This window comes from Schistocerca piceifrons, chromosome 2, assembly GCF_021461385.2.
Source record: "Schistocerca piceifrons isolate TAMUIC-IGC-003096 chromosome 2, iqSchPice1.1, whole genome shotgun sequence".
In the NCBI taxonomy this organism is placed as follows: Eukaryota; Metazoa; Arthropoda; class Insecta; order Orthoptera; family Acrididae; genus Schistocerca; species Schistocerca piceifrons.
In genome coordinates, this window is record NC_060139.1 from 213,562,322 (window position 1) to 213,581,349 (window position 19,028).

Sequence of the window (19,028 nt, forward strand, 5' to 3'; positions counted from 1 at the left end):
TTTGTTTAGCTTGTTCTTGTTCTTCTACTACAATAATACCAGTTGAAGCCACTAAAGGAATATGCTGGTAGTATAGAACATGCATATTTTTTACCATTACTGGTAGCAATTCCTGTTATATTAGTGATATTTCGCTAGCAGTATGCAAATGAATATCAATTTCTGTCCCAAGAAAATCGCCCATTACAATAGTTTTCATTTGTTCCTTCTCAGGCATTGTTTGCTCTTCCTCTATGATCCACTCATGGATAGCCTGGCTTGTTCTTCAGAATGTGCATAGTTTTCCACAACTGGTGTGACAAAGATCTGTTTGTTGGCCTATTTGGATATGCATTCTTATTACAGCCTCAGTTTTTCATTCTATTATTTTATTTCCTAACTTTACAGTATGTGGTTTCATTTTTCTGTTGGAATCGTGTTGGATAATGATTTCCATTATTATTGTGATCTGATTGAGTGTCCTCAATTTCTGTTTCACATACCTAGTCCATCTATGAATGTTGATACCTCATTAACATTTAAATGTTTGACACCACAATAGTGAATCCATAGTCACAGTGTATAATTTTGTTTCTGTAAATAAGGGGGGTTACATTACCACTGGTTTCAATGCACTATGTCATCATTTTCAAATGTAAATTATCAGTTGGAGAATATACAATGGGAATTTTGACCATACATCTTACAAAAGTTACGAGAAATAATAAGACCAGGCAACTGAGTCAGTGGTGGCACAACCAAGTCACTACAAGTTGTGCTCATGCGTGCCCAAACGTTCATGCAATGTCCTAATGTAGAACAGATAAAGACTAAACCAGGGTAAAAATTGCCAAGAATTCTTGATTTGTATCAGGCTGTGACACCCTTTCTGTCACTAAAGTGCGCGTCATTTATGTTGGCGGCCGAGTTTCGGTTCATTCTGCGCATCTGACGGTACAAAACACAGTCAGCCAATGAACAGAGAACGACGTTGCCACATCTCGACTGCAGTGCAGAGCATGGACGAGTGTCTTCAGTTTTAGAAACGTTCAGTCATAAATAAAGTAATAGAACAAAAGCAATGTCTTGATAGCAGACATTCTTTTATAGAAAGTTTGGAAAAAGCATTCTTTATACCAATTGCTTCATATTCTATTAATTAACTAAACCAAACAAGCAATAAGACTCATAATTCAGGCGATAGCAAGGAAAGGTGTTCGTATCACTCTCATGAACTGCTTTTTCGCAATAAAGAACAGCGGTAATTGTTTATTTCCTATTGTACTTCAACGAAGCGTGAGTAATTCATAGTCATACCAACAGTGTTTGTCAGTATTTTGCGTGACATGTTATACTCCTCATGGCGTTATGTAGTCAGAAGAGGTGCGTTAGCGTAACGGTTAAGGTGTTGGGCTGCTACGCGAAAGGTTATGAGTTCAAACCTTGTGCGATGCTTAATATTTTCATTATTTAAAAACAATATCGAAGTGCCTTACTTCACGAATTATATTCGTTTGAATGCAATTTTTTGAAATTTCTAGTGCTTTGTCTCTTCATTAACCCTTTCGCTGCTGCAGACATATGCGCGCCGCATTCTGCGCTGTGCGCGATTTTGTCATCACTGCACCGCTCGCCTGTTCCCACTGCTTTGACACACTTATCATTCGATTTCACAAAAACTATTTGGCCCAAAAATTTGATTTTTACACGTCTTCTTGACTGATACCTTCCCCCCATAAATGACTTAATTTTGTTTCGATGTTCAACGCAGTTATTATGCAGCATTAAATGTAGTAAACCATTGCACGAAATTTTGAAGAGTTTGCAGAGGTAGAAGTCCATAGCGTATACTTTCCGTATGGTTGATTTTAGTTGCCACAATGTTGAGAATGAAATGTGGACAAGATACCTAAATTTCATATAAAATTTACTATATAACAATATCTAATTTAATTTAAGTACGACATAGGTGTCGTATGTAATATTGGGAAATATTCCGTCTTTCGCGACTGTAATAAAAGTATTATTTACACCGGACGCGTTTGGCTTTATTTTAAAGCACTTCAATCAAGGAAAAGTATGGCACATACACAATGGTACTCATGTTCTCTTTATTGTTTTTGTTCCACAGTCGCAGTTTTACCAATGGTACTGAAATATATTCCTCTTCTGCAACTGTAATAAGGGGCTTATTTAGACCAGACGCGTTTCTCTCTTTTGAAGCATCTTCAGTGGACAGTATTTTGTCTCCTCCATTGCCAAGTCACCTTTTGTAGTTTTGTGCTGCGGTAACACAATATTCAACGTTTGTGTTGACAGATCAGTGTTTTAGCAAATAAATGAGGTTTGTGTGTGCCACACACAAAAATTATATTTGACGTAGTCAGAGCACTTCACTGATAGACGGTATATTCAAGTCCTAATGTTTTTGTAAGTCCACAGTTTTGTTTAACGTATTTTGTCTACTTCCTTTTGATTGATTGAAGTGCTTTAAAATAAAGCCAAACGTGCTCAGTGTAAATAAAACTTTTGTTACAGTCGCGAAAGACGGAATATTTCTCAATATTACATATGACACCTATGTGGTACTTAAATGAGCTATTGTTATACAGTAAATTTTATATGAAATTTAGGTATCTTGTCCACATTTCATTCTCAACATTGTGGCAACTAAAATCGACCATACGGAAAGTATACTCTATGATCTTTTACCTCTGCAAACTCTTCAAAATTTCATGGAATGGTTTACTATATTTAATGCTGCATAATAACTGCGTTGAACATCGAAACAAAATTAAGTCATTTATGGGGGGAAGGTATCAGTCAAGAAGATGTGTAAAAATCTAATTTTTGGGCCAAATAGTTTTTGTGGAATCAATTGATAAGAGTGTCAAAGCAGTCAGAACACGATGTGTCTGCACAGGCGAGCAGTGCAGTGACAAAATCGCGCACAGCGCGGAATGCAGGGAGCTCGTCTTTGTAGCAGCGAAAGGGTTAATGCGGCCGTGGTGGCTTTACTTCATGAACTGCGTGCTCCCCCCTAAACGTAAGCTTGCGAGCTATGCTATACTATGGCGCTGCTTCTATTGGCGCGTGCATCGTGTGCAACTGGCAACGCAGCAATCTCCCGCGTCTGGGCGGGCATGCGCCAGCCGCCAAGATAAAAGAATTGAACTATAGAGGGCATGAACGAAACACAAGAAACAAAACAAAACCTACACAATGTACAATAACCAATTATCATAGGTTGGCTTTATCATTACTTAAGATTGCTGGAATGTAGTATGTAGAATGTAGGTTCAGTTTTGCTGTAACTATGATATTGCTATTGTCCACTGTTTCTGCCCTCTCATGCATTGGTGGCCCATATAAAAAATAAATAAATAAATAAAATAATAAAAAAAATTTACATTCTTCCCTCCTGCCCTTCAAGTACATAATACATCCAGTCCTTTATGCTTGTGATATATAGTGTTTTGATGTGATACATAGTTATTGTTGCTAGTAAATAGAAATTTAATTTGTTTTTTTTTTTATTTGTCTGTGTGAAAGACTGTAACAAACAACATCTTAATGGGTAGCATGGGAGTGGCATTTTGTAATGTTATGTACAACAATATTGTGGTTTTTATAATATTGTTTTGAGACAAAACTTCATTTCGTTGTTATCATATCTTATCGACTATGCTGTGCTATCTAATTTTAAAGCTCTAAAAAAATGTGTACCAATCTTTTTGCTTGTATACCAGTGTTCGGTTTGTATTTATATTTCAATTAGAGACTAGTATTGTTAAGACTGCACAGTGGTGCCATCTAGTGCCTGTTATTGTACATTATGTAGGTCTTGTTTTGTTTCTTGTGTTTCTATACTACATTCATACCCTCTAGTGACAGAATGGGTTAACAAACAAATAGAACAATGTTATGTTAGCAAGTTAGTAGTGTGTCAGTCCTACATTAAAGTACATTGTGTTTTGAGATTCTTTTTTCTGAACATAGTAAAATTATGTGCTGCATTCCATACGGAAGATTGCTGTGCTTGATACACCTACGGTGGGGTTATTACATGTGTTTTCTCATGGGTGTTTACGTCATATCAACGATTAAATATACATATTTGTGTTTAATTTTGAGGCTTGTGAATTTATATCAGCCATACAATTGTCCAACAGGACACATAGCAAGAATTCTTGGTGATTTTTACCCAGGCGTAGTTTTTATCTATTCTACATTTGGACATGGACATGGGCATGGGCATAACTTGTAGTGGCTTGGTTGTGCCACCATTGCCTCGGTTGCCTGTTCTCATTATTCCTTGTAATTTTTGTAAGATTTATGGTCATAATTCCCATTGTATATTCTCCAACTGATGTTTTACATTTGAAATGACGATGTAGTTCTTTGAAACTGATAACGTAGCCTTTTTTTTTTTTTTTTTTTTTTTTTTTTTTTTTTTTTTTTTTTTTTTTTTTTTAAAGAAAAAATTATATGTACTGTGACTATGGCTTCACTACTGTAGTGTCAAATAAACATTTAAGTTATACTTTGGTCACACTCCTTACGACAGTTATGTCAGAATGAAATGCTGGCCTTTGAACCAATAACTTTGTTAAATTACTTTCCTCTACAGGCTTGTCTAAATATTTAGGCCTAGTTGAATGTCACTCATTATGTTTCTTATAACTTCCCCAAATGTTATTATATTGATGAGAGTCCAGCTATTCAAGTGCTGGCTTCTCTTGAGTGCTTGACGACCAGTATTTCTTACTACGTTTCTCTTGGAAATCATTCCAAGAAGTTAACTCCTCAGAATGTGCTCTACCCCTTTATACAGCATACTCTTCTATGTAAAAGAGAAGAAAACCTATATTGCTGGTGTCTTCTCAACTGCTAGTTAGTGATCTATAAAATATTCTTATAAGCTGTGTAGGCAAATCTTCCCTTCTGGTTTAAATTTCAGAAATTATTTTTAATTTTGTTCCATGTACCAGAAAAAGTTCTTCTAGTAACTGAAATGGGAACCTACAGTTTACATCAAGTTTCTTGCTCTTAAACTCGTCTTTAGTTTTGCTTACTCTTCCCAGTTTTTGACACCCCGCCTCTGTCTTCCAGGAGGTGTAGTGACAAATGACTCAAACTGTCTTGTACCTTTTGTTCATTGAAATCACTCCCTCATTTCTCCAATGTCGTAAAAGAGGAATCTGAGATTGCTGCCTCATGTAACTCTTTATTTTGTTATAAAATATTAAGACTTACAGTTGTGTTTGTTTAGTACCTCCAGGAATTTTTGTTTCATAAATTCCTTAATTTTTTAACATCTTATTGACTTCTTTTAATTGTTCATTTACTTCATTGCTCACGATCAACTAAATAATTATTTCACAATCTAATTTCCCTCCTAAACTTTGTCGTAGATTCAATTCATTTGTTTTCACTAATTTTTACTTTTTCCCTGACTTGAGTCAACAATATGCTCTTCTAACTTAATAACTTGCTGAGCTATTATAGTGTTTTAGTATCCAATTTGATATTCAGTTAATTTTTTAACAGTCCTCCATAGTGATTATTTCAGTAGTAGGTGTCTCAAATTGAACACTCTGCATATTTGAATTAATGTTAACGTGTTATACTGTCTGTTCCATCTACTCATTTCAATCAACATTGTTTTGCACTACTCTGCTTTCGAATCAACACTTAACTGTCCCATTTGAGAAAGTCTTTCCTTCTCCTCCCGTCTGGTAAGTCGCCCTTGACCCAGGGCTCTGGGTGACTTGTCGAAACTGTACCTCTTTCCTTAGACCCCTGTAGTCCTTTTCCTTCACCCCTCTTCCTTCCCCTTCAACTCTTCTGCCAGAAGAGGGAGCCACTGGCTCCGAAAGCCTGTAAAAGTTAAATCCTTTTGTGTGTGTGTTCCCCTGTCGCCGCTTGGTGAGTAGATTTTATCTATCCATTTACATTTTATTTGAGAAAGTAGGTTAGAAATACACTTAATATTTCTTCCATCCAATCAGTGTAATAATAAAGCTTGAACAACAGTTGCTCGGTTGACAACAGTTGCTAGCACTTTTGTAGAAAATTACACTGAAACTTATCTCAGTCTTCGATTGACCCATAATGTAACAATATTTAAAAGTTTTTTTGGGCATAACTGTGCTCATCAGGGTCCATCAGGCAGCTCGCGGCATTGTGATGTAACATACACTGCAGCACCACAGCTTGGTGACGTCATGATGTGAGCAACTGCCACTTGAACGGCTAGCTACAGCGGAGTCATGGGCCACCTGTTGAGAACAGTCACTGTCCATAAAAACTACAGGCCACCTATCTTCTGGCTCACTGTCTTAATAATCTTCTTTGTTCAATATAACACTGTCAGTTTTAATTTATCAATTTTTGAAAATATAATAAATAGATAAAAAGATCTACTCACTAAGCGGCAGCAGGAAAACACACTTATAAAAAATATGACAGTGTGCAAGCTTTCAGAGCCAGTGGCTCCTTCTTCTGTAAAAAGGGTTGAAGGGAAAGGAAGAAGGATGGAGGAAAAGGACAGGCGAGGTTTAGGAAAAGGAGCAGAGTTCAGAAAAGTCACCCAGAACACTGTGTCAGGGGAGACTTACCAGACTTCCTTCTCATCCTGTCAGGTAAGTCTTCCCTGACCCAGGGTTCTGTGCAACTTTTCTTTCCTTCTCATCCCACCTGGTAAGTCTCCCCTGACCTAGGTTTCTGAGTGGCTTTTCCAAACTCTACCCATTTTCCTTCATGCCTCTTCCTTCCTCTTCAACTCTACTACCAGAAGAAGGAGCCGCTGGCTCCAAAAGCTTGCAAACTGTAATACTTTTTATATGTGTGTTTTCCTGCCACCACTTGGTGAGTAGAACTCTTATTTATCCATTATATTGTCAATGTGAGATGCTTACAACAGTTTCGCCAACAAAACTTTGTGTCAAAACCTGGCAGAAAATCCAAAGAGATTCTGGTCGTATGTGAAATATATTAGTGGCAAGAACCAATCAGTGCCTTCTCTGCATGATAGCAATATTGGTACTATCAAATAAAGTGCTGCAAAAGCAGAGTTACTAAACACACCCTTCTGAAATGCCTTCACAAAGGAAGATGAAGTAAATGTTCCAGAATTCGAACAGCTGCCAACATGAGTAACTTAGAAGTAAATATCCTTGGACAAGTGAAGCAAGTCTTCTGGTCCAGATTGTATACCAGTTAGGTTCCTTTCAGAGCATGCTGATGCATTAGCTCCATACTTAACAATCATATACAACTGTTCACGCAACAAAAGATCCGTAACCAAAGACTGGAAAGTTGCACACATCGCACCAATATTCCGAAAGGTAGTAGGAGTAATCCACTTAATTACAGGCCCATATCATTAACGTCAATATGCAGCAGGGTTGTGGAACATATATTGTGTTCAAACATTATGAATTACCTCGAAGAAAACCGTCTATTGATACACAGTCAACATGGGTTTAGAAAATGTCATTCTTGTGAAACACAACTAGCTCTTTATTCACATGAAGTGTTGAGTGCTATTGACAAGGGATTTCAGATCAATTCTGTATTTCTGGATGGCTTTTGATACCGTACCACACAAGCGTCTTGTAGTGAAATTGCATGCTTATGGAGTAGCGTCTCAGTTATGTGTCTGGATTTGTGATTTCCTGTCAGGGAGGTCACAGTTTGTAGTAATTGACAGAAAGTCATTTAGTAAAACAGAAGTGATTTCCGGCATTTCCCAAGGTAATGTTATAGGCCCTTTGCTGTTCCTTATCTATATAAACGATTTGGGAGACAATCTGAGCAGCCGCCTTAGGTTGTTTGCAGATGTTGCTGTCATTTATCGACTAATAAAGTCATCAGAAGATCAAAACAAATTGCAAAATGATTTAGAAAAGATATCTGAATGGTGCGAAAATTGGCAGTTGACCCTAAATAAATAAAAGTGTGAGATCATGCACATTAGTGCTAAAAGGAATTCGTTAAACTTTGGTTACAATAAATGAGTCAAACATAAAGGCTGTAAATTCAACTGAATACCTAGGAAGTACACTTACGAATAACTTAAATTGGAATGAACACAGAAAATGTTGTGGGGAAGGCTAACCAAAGACTGTGTTTTATTGGCAGGACACGTAGAAAATGTAACAGGTTTACTAAGGAGACTGCCTACACTACACTTGTCCGTCTTCTTTTACTGCATGGTGTGGGATCCTTACCAGATAGGACTGACGGAGTACATCGAAAAAGTTCAAAGAAGGGCAGCATGTTTTATATTATCGCGAAATATGGGAGAGAGTGTCACAGAAATGATACAGGATTTGGGCTGGGCACCATTAAAAGAAAGGCGTTTTTCGTTGCGACAGAATCTTCTCACGAAATTCCAATCACCAACTTTCTCCTCCGAAAGCGAAAATATTTTGTTGACACCAACCTACATAGGAAGCAATGATCACCATGATACAATAAGGGAAATCAGAGCTCATACAGAAAGATGTAGGTGTTCGTTCTTTCCATATGCTACACAAAATTGGAATAATAGAGAATTGTGAAGGTGGTTTGATGAACCCTGTGCCAGGCATTTAAATGTGATTTGTAGAGTCACCATGTAGATGCAGATGTAGATGAAATTTTAATTGTAGTTCATCAGCAATAAATTCTTTTTTTTTTTTTTTAATATTTGATTTTCAGTACATGTTTTTACCTGCCCACATCTTAGGTTCAATTATTTATTTGGTTGTTAAGAGCAGCTGACTATTTCTCTGCAATTATTCAGTCATAATGGTTTATTCTTCTCAAATAATTCCATTTGATGGTTGTTTTTATCACTATTTCAATTTACATGTTTCTTTCAGCAATAATTAGCCCTGCGTCCTGTCCCAAATTTAGTGTCTCAGTTGGGTTGGATGTACTTGATTCAGCAGGGATTTAATGTTGTTCTGCCTTTCTTCTTATTTTATTTGAGCATTTCCTTTGATGTGGTGGTCGTAGTCTTGATCTCCTCAGTGCTCTATCCTTGCTGGAAGGAATTGTAATACTGCAATGTCTACTTTACTTGAATATGAGGAATACCAAAATTGTGTACAGTAACCTTCAGATAACATGAAGCATCCAGTCAGGATGTCCAGTTCAGAGCCACTTCATATAATATAGGTTGAAAATATTGCAAATATAGGTTGAAAATATTGCTTCAGTTAGCAAACACAGAGCCCGCTGCACTCTGTACTCACTGGTGATACGTCGTGTCCTGTACTCATCCACCGTGTCGATTGTGGTCATAGCACAAAGTTATGACACCTTATGATGGGCATTTAAGAGCTCTAAACCAGTGAAAAATGAAAAGAACCTTACAACTGATGCGGGTACTTTCAACCTCTGCTATAATGCTTTTTTTGTGAATGTTCCACCAGCAGGATTGTTTTCACTTCATACAAGTTTAGACATAGAATGATGCATTCGGAGTCACAGTCCAATTAATAGTTCATTTGTTTGAATTTCATCACTGCCATTTTAAATGTTATATTTATATATGTTGATGATGTCACACTTGTCCAGTGTAGGTTGACGATACAAAGAGTTCATACTTTGGCATCTGTGTAGGTACTTCCATTTGTGAAGTTACTGCAATCGCTATTCCGTCTTGAAAACATGCATTGTCCCTCAGCATGATTCTCCACATGCAAATAAAACAATAAATCTACACAATAATTTGTTTTATGGTTTGTATGTTTGCACATCTCATCCTTTGGTAAGAATACATAGGGACTCGCATCTCTCTTCTGGAGCAGTATGTAACATCACAACGTCAAAACTGCATGGTTATCATTTCCAGTCTCAAAATCCCAGTGTTGCAGTACATATTAAAGACAAGTATGTTGCCAGAAATAAAAGGCCAACTGTCAGTTTTAATACTCGTGCTACATCAGTCAAGTTTCTTGTTCCACATATAATTCGATTTCATTAATGTTGGTGCTGCTCACAGTGTGGTTTCAGTTGTCTGAGACTGCAGATGTGTGTGTGTGTGTGTGTGTGTGTGTATTGCTGACAAAGGCCTTATAATTGTGTGAATCTTTTTGTTGTGCCTATCGCGACTCAGCATCTCTGCTATATGGTGAGTAACAACTTTCCTTCTCTAATATGGTTTCATTAATGTTACATGATAAGCACTGAAATTGCACAGTACTGTACATCACAAGACTTTATACAAAGTGCCTGACTCACTGACTTTCAGTGACAATGCACGTTAATAATAAATGTTCAGATTTTCATAAATATGACTCAGATGTTGTTCGATTTCATATAATATTTACTATTTACACTTCTTTGAAGGTCTCTTTAATTTTCCTGTAGGCAGTATCTATCTGACCCCTAGTGATATATGTCTCTACTTCCTTACATTTGTCCTTTAGCCATCCCTGCTTAGCCATTTTGCACTTCCTGACGATCTCATTTTTGAGACATTTGTATTCCTTTTTGCCTGCTTCATTTACTGCATTTTTATATTTTCTCCTTTCATCAATTAAATTCAATATCTCTTCTGTTAACCCTTGTCTTTTTACCTACTTGATCCTCTGCTGCCTTCACTACTTCATCCCTCAGAGCTACCCATTCTTCTTCTACTGTATTTCTTTCCACCATTCCTGACAGTTGTTCCCTTATGCTCTCCCTGAAACTCTGTACAACCTCTGGTTTAGTCAGTTTATCCAGGTCTCATCTCCTTAAATTCCCACCTTTTTGCAGATTCTTCAGTCTTAATCTACATTCATAACCAATAGCCCCTGGAAATGTCTTACAATTTAAAACCTGGTTCCTAAATCTCTGCCTTATCATTATATGTAGTTGTTGTTGTAGTTGTAGTTGTTGTAGTTGTTGTAGTCTTCAGTCCTGAGACTGGTTTGATGCAGCTCTCCATGCTACTCTATCCTGTGCGAGCTTCTTCATCTCTCAGTACCTACTGCAGCCTACATCCTTCTGAATCTGCTCAGTGTGTTCATCTCTTGGTCTCCCTCTACGATTTTTACCCTCCACGCTGCCCTCCAGTACCAAATTGGTGATCCCTTGATGCCTCAGAACATGTCCTACCAACCGATCCCTTCTTCTAGTCAAGTTGTGCCGCAAACTCCTCTTCTTGCCAATTCTGTTCAGTACCTCCTCGTTAGTTTTGCGATCTACCCATCTAATCTTCAGCATTCTTCTGTAGCACCACATTTCGAAAGCTTCTATTCTCTTCTTGTCTAAACTATTTATCCTCCGTGTTTCACTTCCATACATGGCTACACTCCATACAAATACTTTCAGAAACTACTTCCTGACACTTTAATCAATACTCGATGTTAACAAATTTCTCTTCTCCAGAAACGCTTTCCTTGCCATTGCCAGTCTAAATTTTATATCCTCTCTACTTTGGCCATCATCAGTTATTTTGCTCCCCAAATAGCAAAACTCCTTTACTACTTTAAGTGTCTCATTTCCTAATCTAATTCCCCCAGCATCACCCGATTTAATTCGACTACATTCCATTATCCTAGTTTTGCTTTTGTTGATATTCATCTTATACCCTCCTTTCAAGACACTGTCCATTCCGTTCAACTGCTCTTCCAAGTCCTTTGCTGTCTCTGACAGAATTACAATGTCATCGGCAAACCTCAAAGTTTTTATTTCTTCTCCATGGATTTTAATACCTACTCCGAACTTTTCTTTTGTTTCCTTTACAGCTTGCTCAATATACAGATTGAATAACATCGGGGAGAGACTACAACCCTGTCTCACTCCCTTCCCAACCACTGCTTCCCTTTCATGTCCCTCGACTCTTATAACTGCCATCTGGTTTCTGTACAAATTGTAAATAGCCTTTCGCTCCTTGTATTTTACCCCTGCCACCTTCAGAATTTGAAAGAAAGTATTCCAGTCAACATTGTCAAAAGCTTTCTCCAATTCTACAAATGCTAGAAATGTGGGGTTTGCCTTTCCTTAATCTAGCTTCTAAGATAAGTCGTAGGGTCAGTATTGCCTCACATGTTCCAATATTTCTACGGAATCCAAACTGATCTTCCCCGAGGTCAGCTTCTACCAGTTTTTCCATTCATCTGTAAAGAATTCGCTTTAGTATTTTGCAGCTGTGCCTTATTAAACATATAGTTCAGTAATCTTCACATCTGTCAACACCTGCTTTCTTTGGGATTGGAATTACTGTATTCTTCTTGAAGTCTGAGGGAATTTCACCTGTCTCTTACATCTTGCTCACCAGATGGTAGAGTTTTGTTAGACCTGGCTCTCCCAAGGCTGTCAGTAGTTCTAATGGAATGTTGTCTACTCCCGGGGCCTTGTTTCGTCTTAGGTCTTTCAGTGCTCTGTCAAACTCTTCACGCAGTATCATATCTCCCATTCCATCTTCATCTACCTCCTCTTCCATTTCCATAATATTGTCCTCAAGAACATCGCCCCTGTATAGACCCTCTATATACTCCTTCCACCTTTCTGCTTTCCCTTCTTTGCTTAGAACTGGGTTTCCATCTGAGCTCTTGATATTCATACAAGTGGTTCTCTTTTCTCCGAAGGTCTCTTTAATTTTCCTGTAGGGCAGTGTCTATCTTATCCCTCGTGAGATAAGCCTCTACATCCTTACATTTGTCCTCTAGCCATCACTGCTTAGCCATTTTGCACTTCCTGTCGATCTCATTTTTGAGATGTTTGTATTCCATTTTGCCTGCTTCATTTACTGCATTTTTATATTTTCTCCTATCATCAATTAAATTCATTATCTCTTCTGTTACCCAAGGATTTCTACTAGCCCTCGTCTTTTTACCTACTTGATCCTCTGCTGCCTTCACTATTTCATTCCTCAAAGCTACCCATTCTTCTTCTACTGTATATCTTTCCCCCATTCCTCTCAATTGTTCCCTTATGCTCTCCCTGAAACTCTGTACAACCTCTGGTTTAGTCAGTTTACCAAGGTCCCATCTCCTTAAATTCCCACCTTTTTGCTGTTTTGCAGTTAATCTACAGTTCATAACCAATAGATTGTGGTCAGAGTTCGCATCTGCCCCTGGAAATGTCTTAAAATTTAAAACCTGGTTCCTAAACCTCTGTCTTACCATTATATAATCTATCTGATACCTTCTAGTATCTCCAGGGTTCTTCCATGTATACAACAGTCTTTAATGATTCTTGAACCAAGTGTTAGCTATGATTAAGTTATGCTCTGTGCAAAATTCTACCAGGTGGCTTCCTCTTTCATTTCTTAGCCCCAATCCATAATCACCTACTACGTTTCCTTCTCTTCCTTTTCCTACTGTCGAATTCCAGTCACCCATGACTATTAAATTTTCATCTCCCTTCACTACCTGAATAATTTCTTTTATCTCATCATACATTTCATCAACTTCATCATCATCTGCAGAGCTAGTTGTCATATAAACTTGTACTACTGTAGTAGGTGTGGGCTTCGTGCCTATTTTGGCCACAATAATTCATTCACTATGCTGTTTGTAGTAGCTTACCCGCATTCCTATTTTTTTATTCATTATTAAACCTACTCCTGCATTACCCCTATTTGATTTTGTATTTATAACCCTGTATTCACCTGACCAGAAGTCTTGTTCCTCCTGCCACTGAACTTCACTAATTCCCACTATATATAACTTTAACCTATCCATTTCACTTTTTAAATTTTCTAACCTACCTGCCCGATTAAGGGAAATGACATTCCATGCTCCGATCCATAGAACGCCAGTTTTCATTCTCTTGATAACGACGTCCTCTTGAGTAGCCCCGTCAGAGATCCGAATGGGGGACTATTTTACCTCCAGAATATTTTACCGAAGAGGACGCCATCATCATTTAATCATACAGTAAAGCTGCATGCCCTCGGGAAAAATTATGGCTGTAGTTTCCCCTTGCTTTCACCCGTTCGCAGTACCACAACAGCATGGCCGTTTTGGTTAGTGTTACAGGGCCAGATCAGTCACTCATCCAGACTGTTGCCCCTCCAATTACTGAAAAGGCTGCTGCCCCTCTTCGGGAACCACATGTTTGTCTGGCCTCTCAACAGATACCCCTCCATTGTTGTTGCACCTACGGTACGGTTATCTGTATCGTTGAGGACCACAAGCCTCCGCACCAACGCCAAGGTCCATAGTTCATTGGAGGGGGGGGGGGGGGGGGATATATGAGGCTGAAAGACCACCTTGGCTGCAGATTTCTTCACTGTGTCGGCAAGGAGGAAGACTCAATAGATGATATACATAGTGTGTAATGATGACCTTATGAAACAGTTTTGTTTTTTCCTGCAGCACTGAGTATACCCTGTTTTTACTGGCACTGTTCACCAACACTTGATGCTGCAACATCAGTTTGCTGCTTTACACTCCTGGGCAGTTTCAGAATCCGGGGGGCAGTGGTGCAAACCTTCTGCAGAGAGGGAACTGATAGTTTCAACACCATGGTATGGGTCATCCTTGTCTCACTGAAATGTGACTACCACACCCATACTCAAAGAACCTGCATAGCATGTCAAGACTTTTCTTTAGACGTAACAGATTTATAATGATGGTTCAGAATTTCTGATATTCAGGAGACAACAGTCACAATACTGCAGGGAGACAAAATAGAAATTACAAAAAATTATCCTAGCTTCTGGAACTATCAGTTCATTCTCAAAGAATAGATAGGAAGAATAGAAATGAGGGACAGATCACAGAGACTTCCTTAGAATTAGAGGGCCATAGGTGTTGTAAAGATGAGAGCTGACAAAAATGAAAGGGGAGACATCAGAAAAAGAATAATGCCAAAGGTGGTTAAAGAATGAAAAGTTAAGATGGTTTAGGAGGAAGAGAAGTGAAACGAATAGTGCAATTAAGAAGCAAGAGGAAAAAGAGATGCAGGAAAAAAAGTTAAAAAGAGGGGAGCGGAGAGTAAACATGGAAAAGTATGAAGCAATTAAGCAGTTAATTTAAGATGGTGATATGTATAGTATGACATTATTTTATTACTTATAAAACAATGCAAAATAAACAAATTGTTCTAATTAGGAATAGTTCACTATGCGTACCCACATTCAAAAAGGGACAATGCAAATTATGTGAAAAGAGGAATATTATCAGGTGAATTGGTATGTTTCACATTCCTGTTTAAGTTTAAGAATCATTGGATACCATTAAAAATTCCCTCTCTTGGTTATCACATTTCATTAAAATTGCAAAGTTTTGTCATCAATCAACTAACTGTTGCATACAAAAGCTTAACTATTCCTGCGCATACAAAAGGATAAAAAAAAAATAAAGCTCACAAAAATGTAACCAAGTCAATAAACAAATGAAAACCTAGTTAACAAGTAAATAAGAAAACGTCACTCATGGACATATAATCACTGCATCAACACAAACACTGTAACCATTGGGAGAGGGGAAAGAAAATTAACAGCAGCATATTCTGTAGTACACAGTTAACTGCTGGACAGCATGTGGTATCACATACACTTGAAATGGTAACAGTATTGTCATATATGAGGCAGATTTTTTTCTGTAAACTCCTCTTTAAATGCCTTGGTGGTCCTTCAAAGATCTGGTGGTGTGCCCTCCTATAACTTGTGGATTTTTTAATAAAAATCTTTTATGATAATTTTTGTGACCAGGCTATTCATATTGTGTTGAATGTATTTCTAAAGAAGTCTCAGAATATATATTACTACAAATTTGAATTTGTAATTCTGCCCGTGTTGTTTTTAGGGCACAAAGTTTTAAAAATTCCTGCATAAAAGTGTATAAAATGTGTAATATCTGTTAGCAGTTCCTAGAACGCAATTTAGCATTCAAGCTACTCCATTAATGTGATTATAACCTTACATGGTAATCAGTACTTTTATTGTCTTCTTTGTATTGTCTGGAAGCAATAGCATGTCTTAAAATGCAATAGTACATCTTAAAATGCTTTCATCATCAAGAATTTGTTATTACCAAGTGTCATTCATGTACTGTACTCTACACAGGAAGTAGGTAATCTAAACTGTAAAAGTCAAAAATAATGAGGAATACAACTGCCCCCTCATAAAAAGTAAGTTGCTCATACCAAGAAAGTTGAAAAATTAATGTATGAACACTTGAAGTTGATTTGTTAGCTAAGTACCCCATTACTTAAGGCCAAAAAATTGACTTATATTTTATCTGTCATAAAAAAATTAATTACCTAATTGATTTTAAATGTTTTTCAGGCTGTCGTGGTTGGGTACTTTAACTTCTTGGGCTGCTTGGGGGCACCAGGCTATCATACTTTTTACATGACTGCTCTGAAATACTTGGAACATGATTCACAAAGGGAAGTAGCATTTGCAGTGGTAACAAATGCTAATGCAGCAGCTGTATTGGGTGTTGAAATTCTTCCTGCAGTCAGTCTTCACCTCTGGAATGAGACCAAGGTACGAATTAACACTAGGGTAGTGTGATAACATCTTGACACTGTATTATTAATTATCTGGATTTTTATATTGAAGAATCTCTTGCTTAAAACATTTCATTTTATTCCACTGTTTTTCAGTTTTAACCTAAAGTCTCAGAACCATGTTATTTCCTCCTTCGTCAAAAACCCTGTTTTCACATGCACTTTTATTCAGTGTTGTTTGAAGAGCCCCTTCTTGAGCTTAACTGTATCTATAACAGATAGCTTAATTTTTTGTGTTATGAGTTTTTTAGAAGTGAAACATTATTTCCTGTGAATTCTAACAGATTCTACATATTACTAGAGGCCGTCACATTTATTGAAATGCACTTACATATCAGAAATTGGAATTTCAACACTGATTACATACACAACAAAAAAATCACTAAATATTTATTATTCACAGCGACAAGTGCACTGTTGGTATCTTGGTCTATGAGAGGTTCAATCGCAAGAAAAGCATGTAGAGTAGTGAGAAAGGTAGTAGATGGAAGATCTAACAACCCTACCACAACAACGGTCAAAATTTAATTATAATTGTAGTGCTGCTCACACTGCTAAACATTGCATTTTCGGGCAACAACAAAGTTATATTACGTGGCAGGTATCATTAGAGCACAGTTAATAAAGTCATTTCTTGAAATAATGGATAAATTAGGCACTCATCTTTTCGTGTTTCCCAAGCTGGTCTCGCTGGTCTCGTTGTGAACTCATGGCTCAATCGTTGAAAATCTAGGTGGTGATGATTCCAAGCTCGGATGCAAAGAGGCCTAGGTGTTATTCTGCAATATTCAAAAGTTTTATAGATGTGTTTCATAAACCATTCTCGAAGATTAAACTTTTGCAAGTTAGAACAATGGAGATGTAAAAAAGTAATCAGCACTCCGAATTTAAGTTACACTCCTTTTTTATTACTTTTGTTGCAACAACACTTCACAATATAAAACATACTTGAAAATATCTACTTCACTGTTAAGTTCACATTTCATAAACTGACTACAATTTGCGTCTTTTCAACATGACGACCAAGACTTGACTCTCTAATAATCGCTTATGTGCCCAAAAATCAGAGTTACAAGTACGTCAAAGATCATAGTGACAAAAGAAAGAGTACACATAAGAATAATATCATTGCAATATATACATATCGATGTATCAAAGTACCTCTACATTAATTAAATCAAATCTGAATGTTGTCAGAGAAATATGTTAACTATTTTACAGAAACACAGTGGAATATTGCTGGTATCGAGAGGTTGAGGTGAGGTGCCGTAATGGTTACGTAATTCAAGTACCATTACAAAGAGCAAGTTACTTGGAACACGACCTGCAGAGATAACCCCCCCCCCCACATGCACTTTAGGTTTAAAAGAGGAAGATAAGTTAGCACTTAATATTATGATGACAGTGAGTTCATTACAGACAGAGAATGGTTGGATGCCAGTATTGGAAGGAATTTTCTATAATTAGGTTATATGGACCATTCTGGCATGTGTGTGAAATGATCTGGAGCTAAGGCATTGAAGGCAGCTCTTTCTGAACAAAGGTCTAGTGTGACTGTGTGGAAGGTTAAAACTGAAACTCCCTGGCAGATTAAAACTGTGTGCTGGACTGGACGCTTGCAAGAATTCCAGGTTCAAGTCCTGGCCCAGTGTGCAATTATAATCTGCTAGGAAATTTCGTTTCAATGCACACTCTGCTGCAGAGTGAAAAATTGATTCTGGAAAGTTAAAACTGTTGACGGGCTGTGACCCAAATTCAGAGTTGTGCTTTTTGTAAGCAGTGCATTAATCTATGTTGAGTCACAGTCTAGCAGATAGTTATGCTCAACAAGACTTGTATCCCAAATAGATCAAGAGAATTTAATTTCAAAGTCCAGTATTTACACCATTGTATTCACTGGAAGCATTTAAGAAAAAAATACACTGGGCTGTACAAGGAAGAGTTAGGTGCAGAAATATTGAATAAACTAGCAAATCCAATTTACAAGTTCAAGACTTACCACATCTGAGTAATAAGACTCTTTTGAAATAAACAATTTAAGGTGGACAGAATATAAGTCAAAGAAATAGTTGAAAATAATGGACAAAGATAAAAAATAGAGGACATATTAAAGGGAGGAAGGAATTAAGAAACGCACTAAGTCTTTCATGATGGATTTGTTGCAATAAATATTATCAGTGCATTTTAATTCTCTCTGAAAATCCAAGCTTTCAACAATATATGCCATTAGCTGCCTCAGAAAGTCACCTCACTGCCAAAAAAATTGATGGCACACATCCTGATTTCCTCATTGATGACTGAATTTCTGTAGTTTGAAACTTGTGCTAAAACCAAGTCTGCTCAAACAAGATCTTTTGGTTATTTGTAAGGCAGTTTTTTTTTTTTTTTTTTTTTTTTTTTTTTTTTTTTTTTTTGTGTGTGTGCTGCTCATGTTCATTAAAGCTCTGAAAAACTGTTCGAATAGTCTGTCCCATGTAATTACTGCGACAATCACATGGAATATTGTAAAGACTCAGGGCTCTGCGGCCATGACTATCCTTCACAGGATTTTCTGAGGTGACCAAAAGACCATTTTATTCATATGTATGTACATGATTCAA

General features: G+C 37.3%; 1 protein-coding gene across 3 annotated transcripts in view; it reads left to right on the top strand.

Moving 5' to 3' along the window:
* LOC124777950 (thioredoxin domain-containing protein 11) overlaps positions 1-19,028 on the top strand; it is a 161,608-nt gene that overhangs the window by 38,842 nt on the left and 103,738 nt on the right. For all 3 annotated transcript variants that reach the window (XM_047253506.1, XM_047253508.1, XM_047253507.1), the window contains exon 4: positions 16,202-16,405. In XM_047253506.1, coding sequence (XP_047109462.1) covers positions 16,202-16,405 — 204 coding nt within the window. The remainder of the gene's footprint in view (positions 1-16,201; positions 16,406-19,028) is intronic.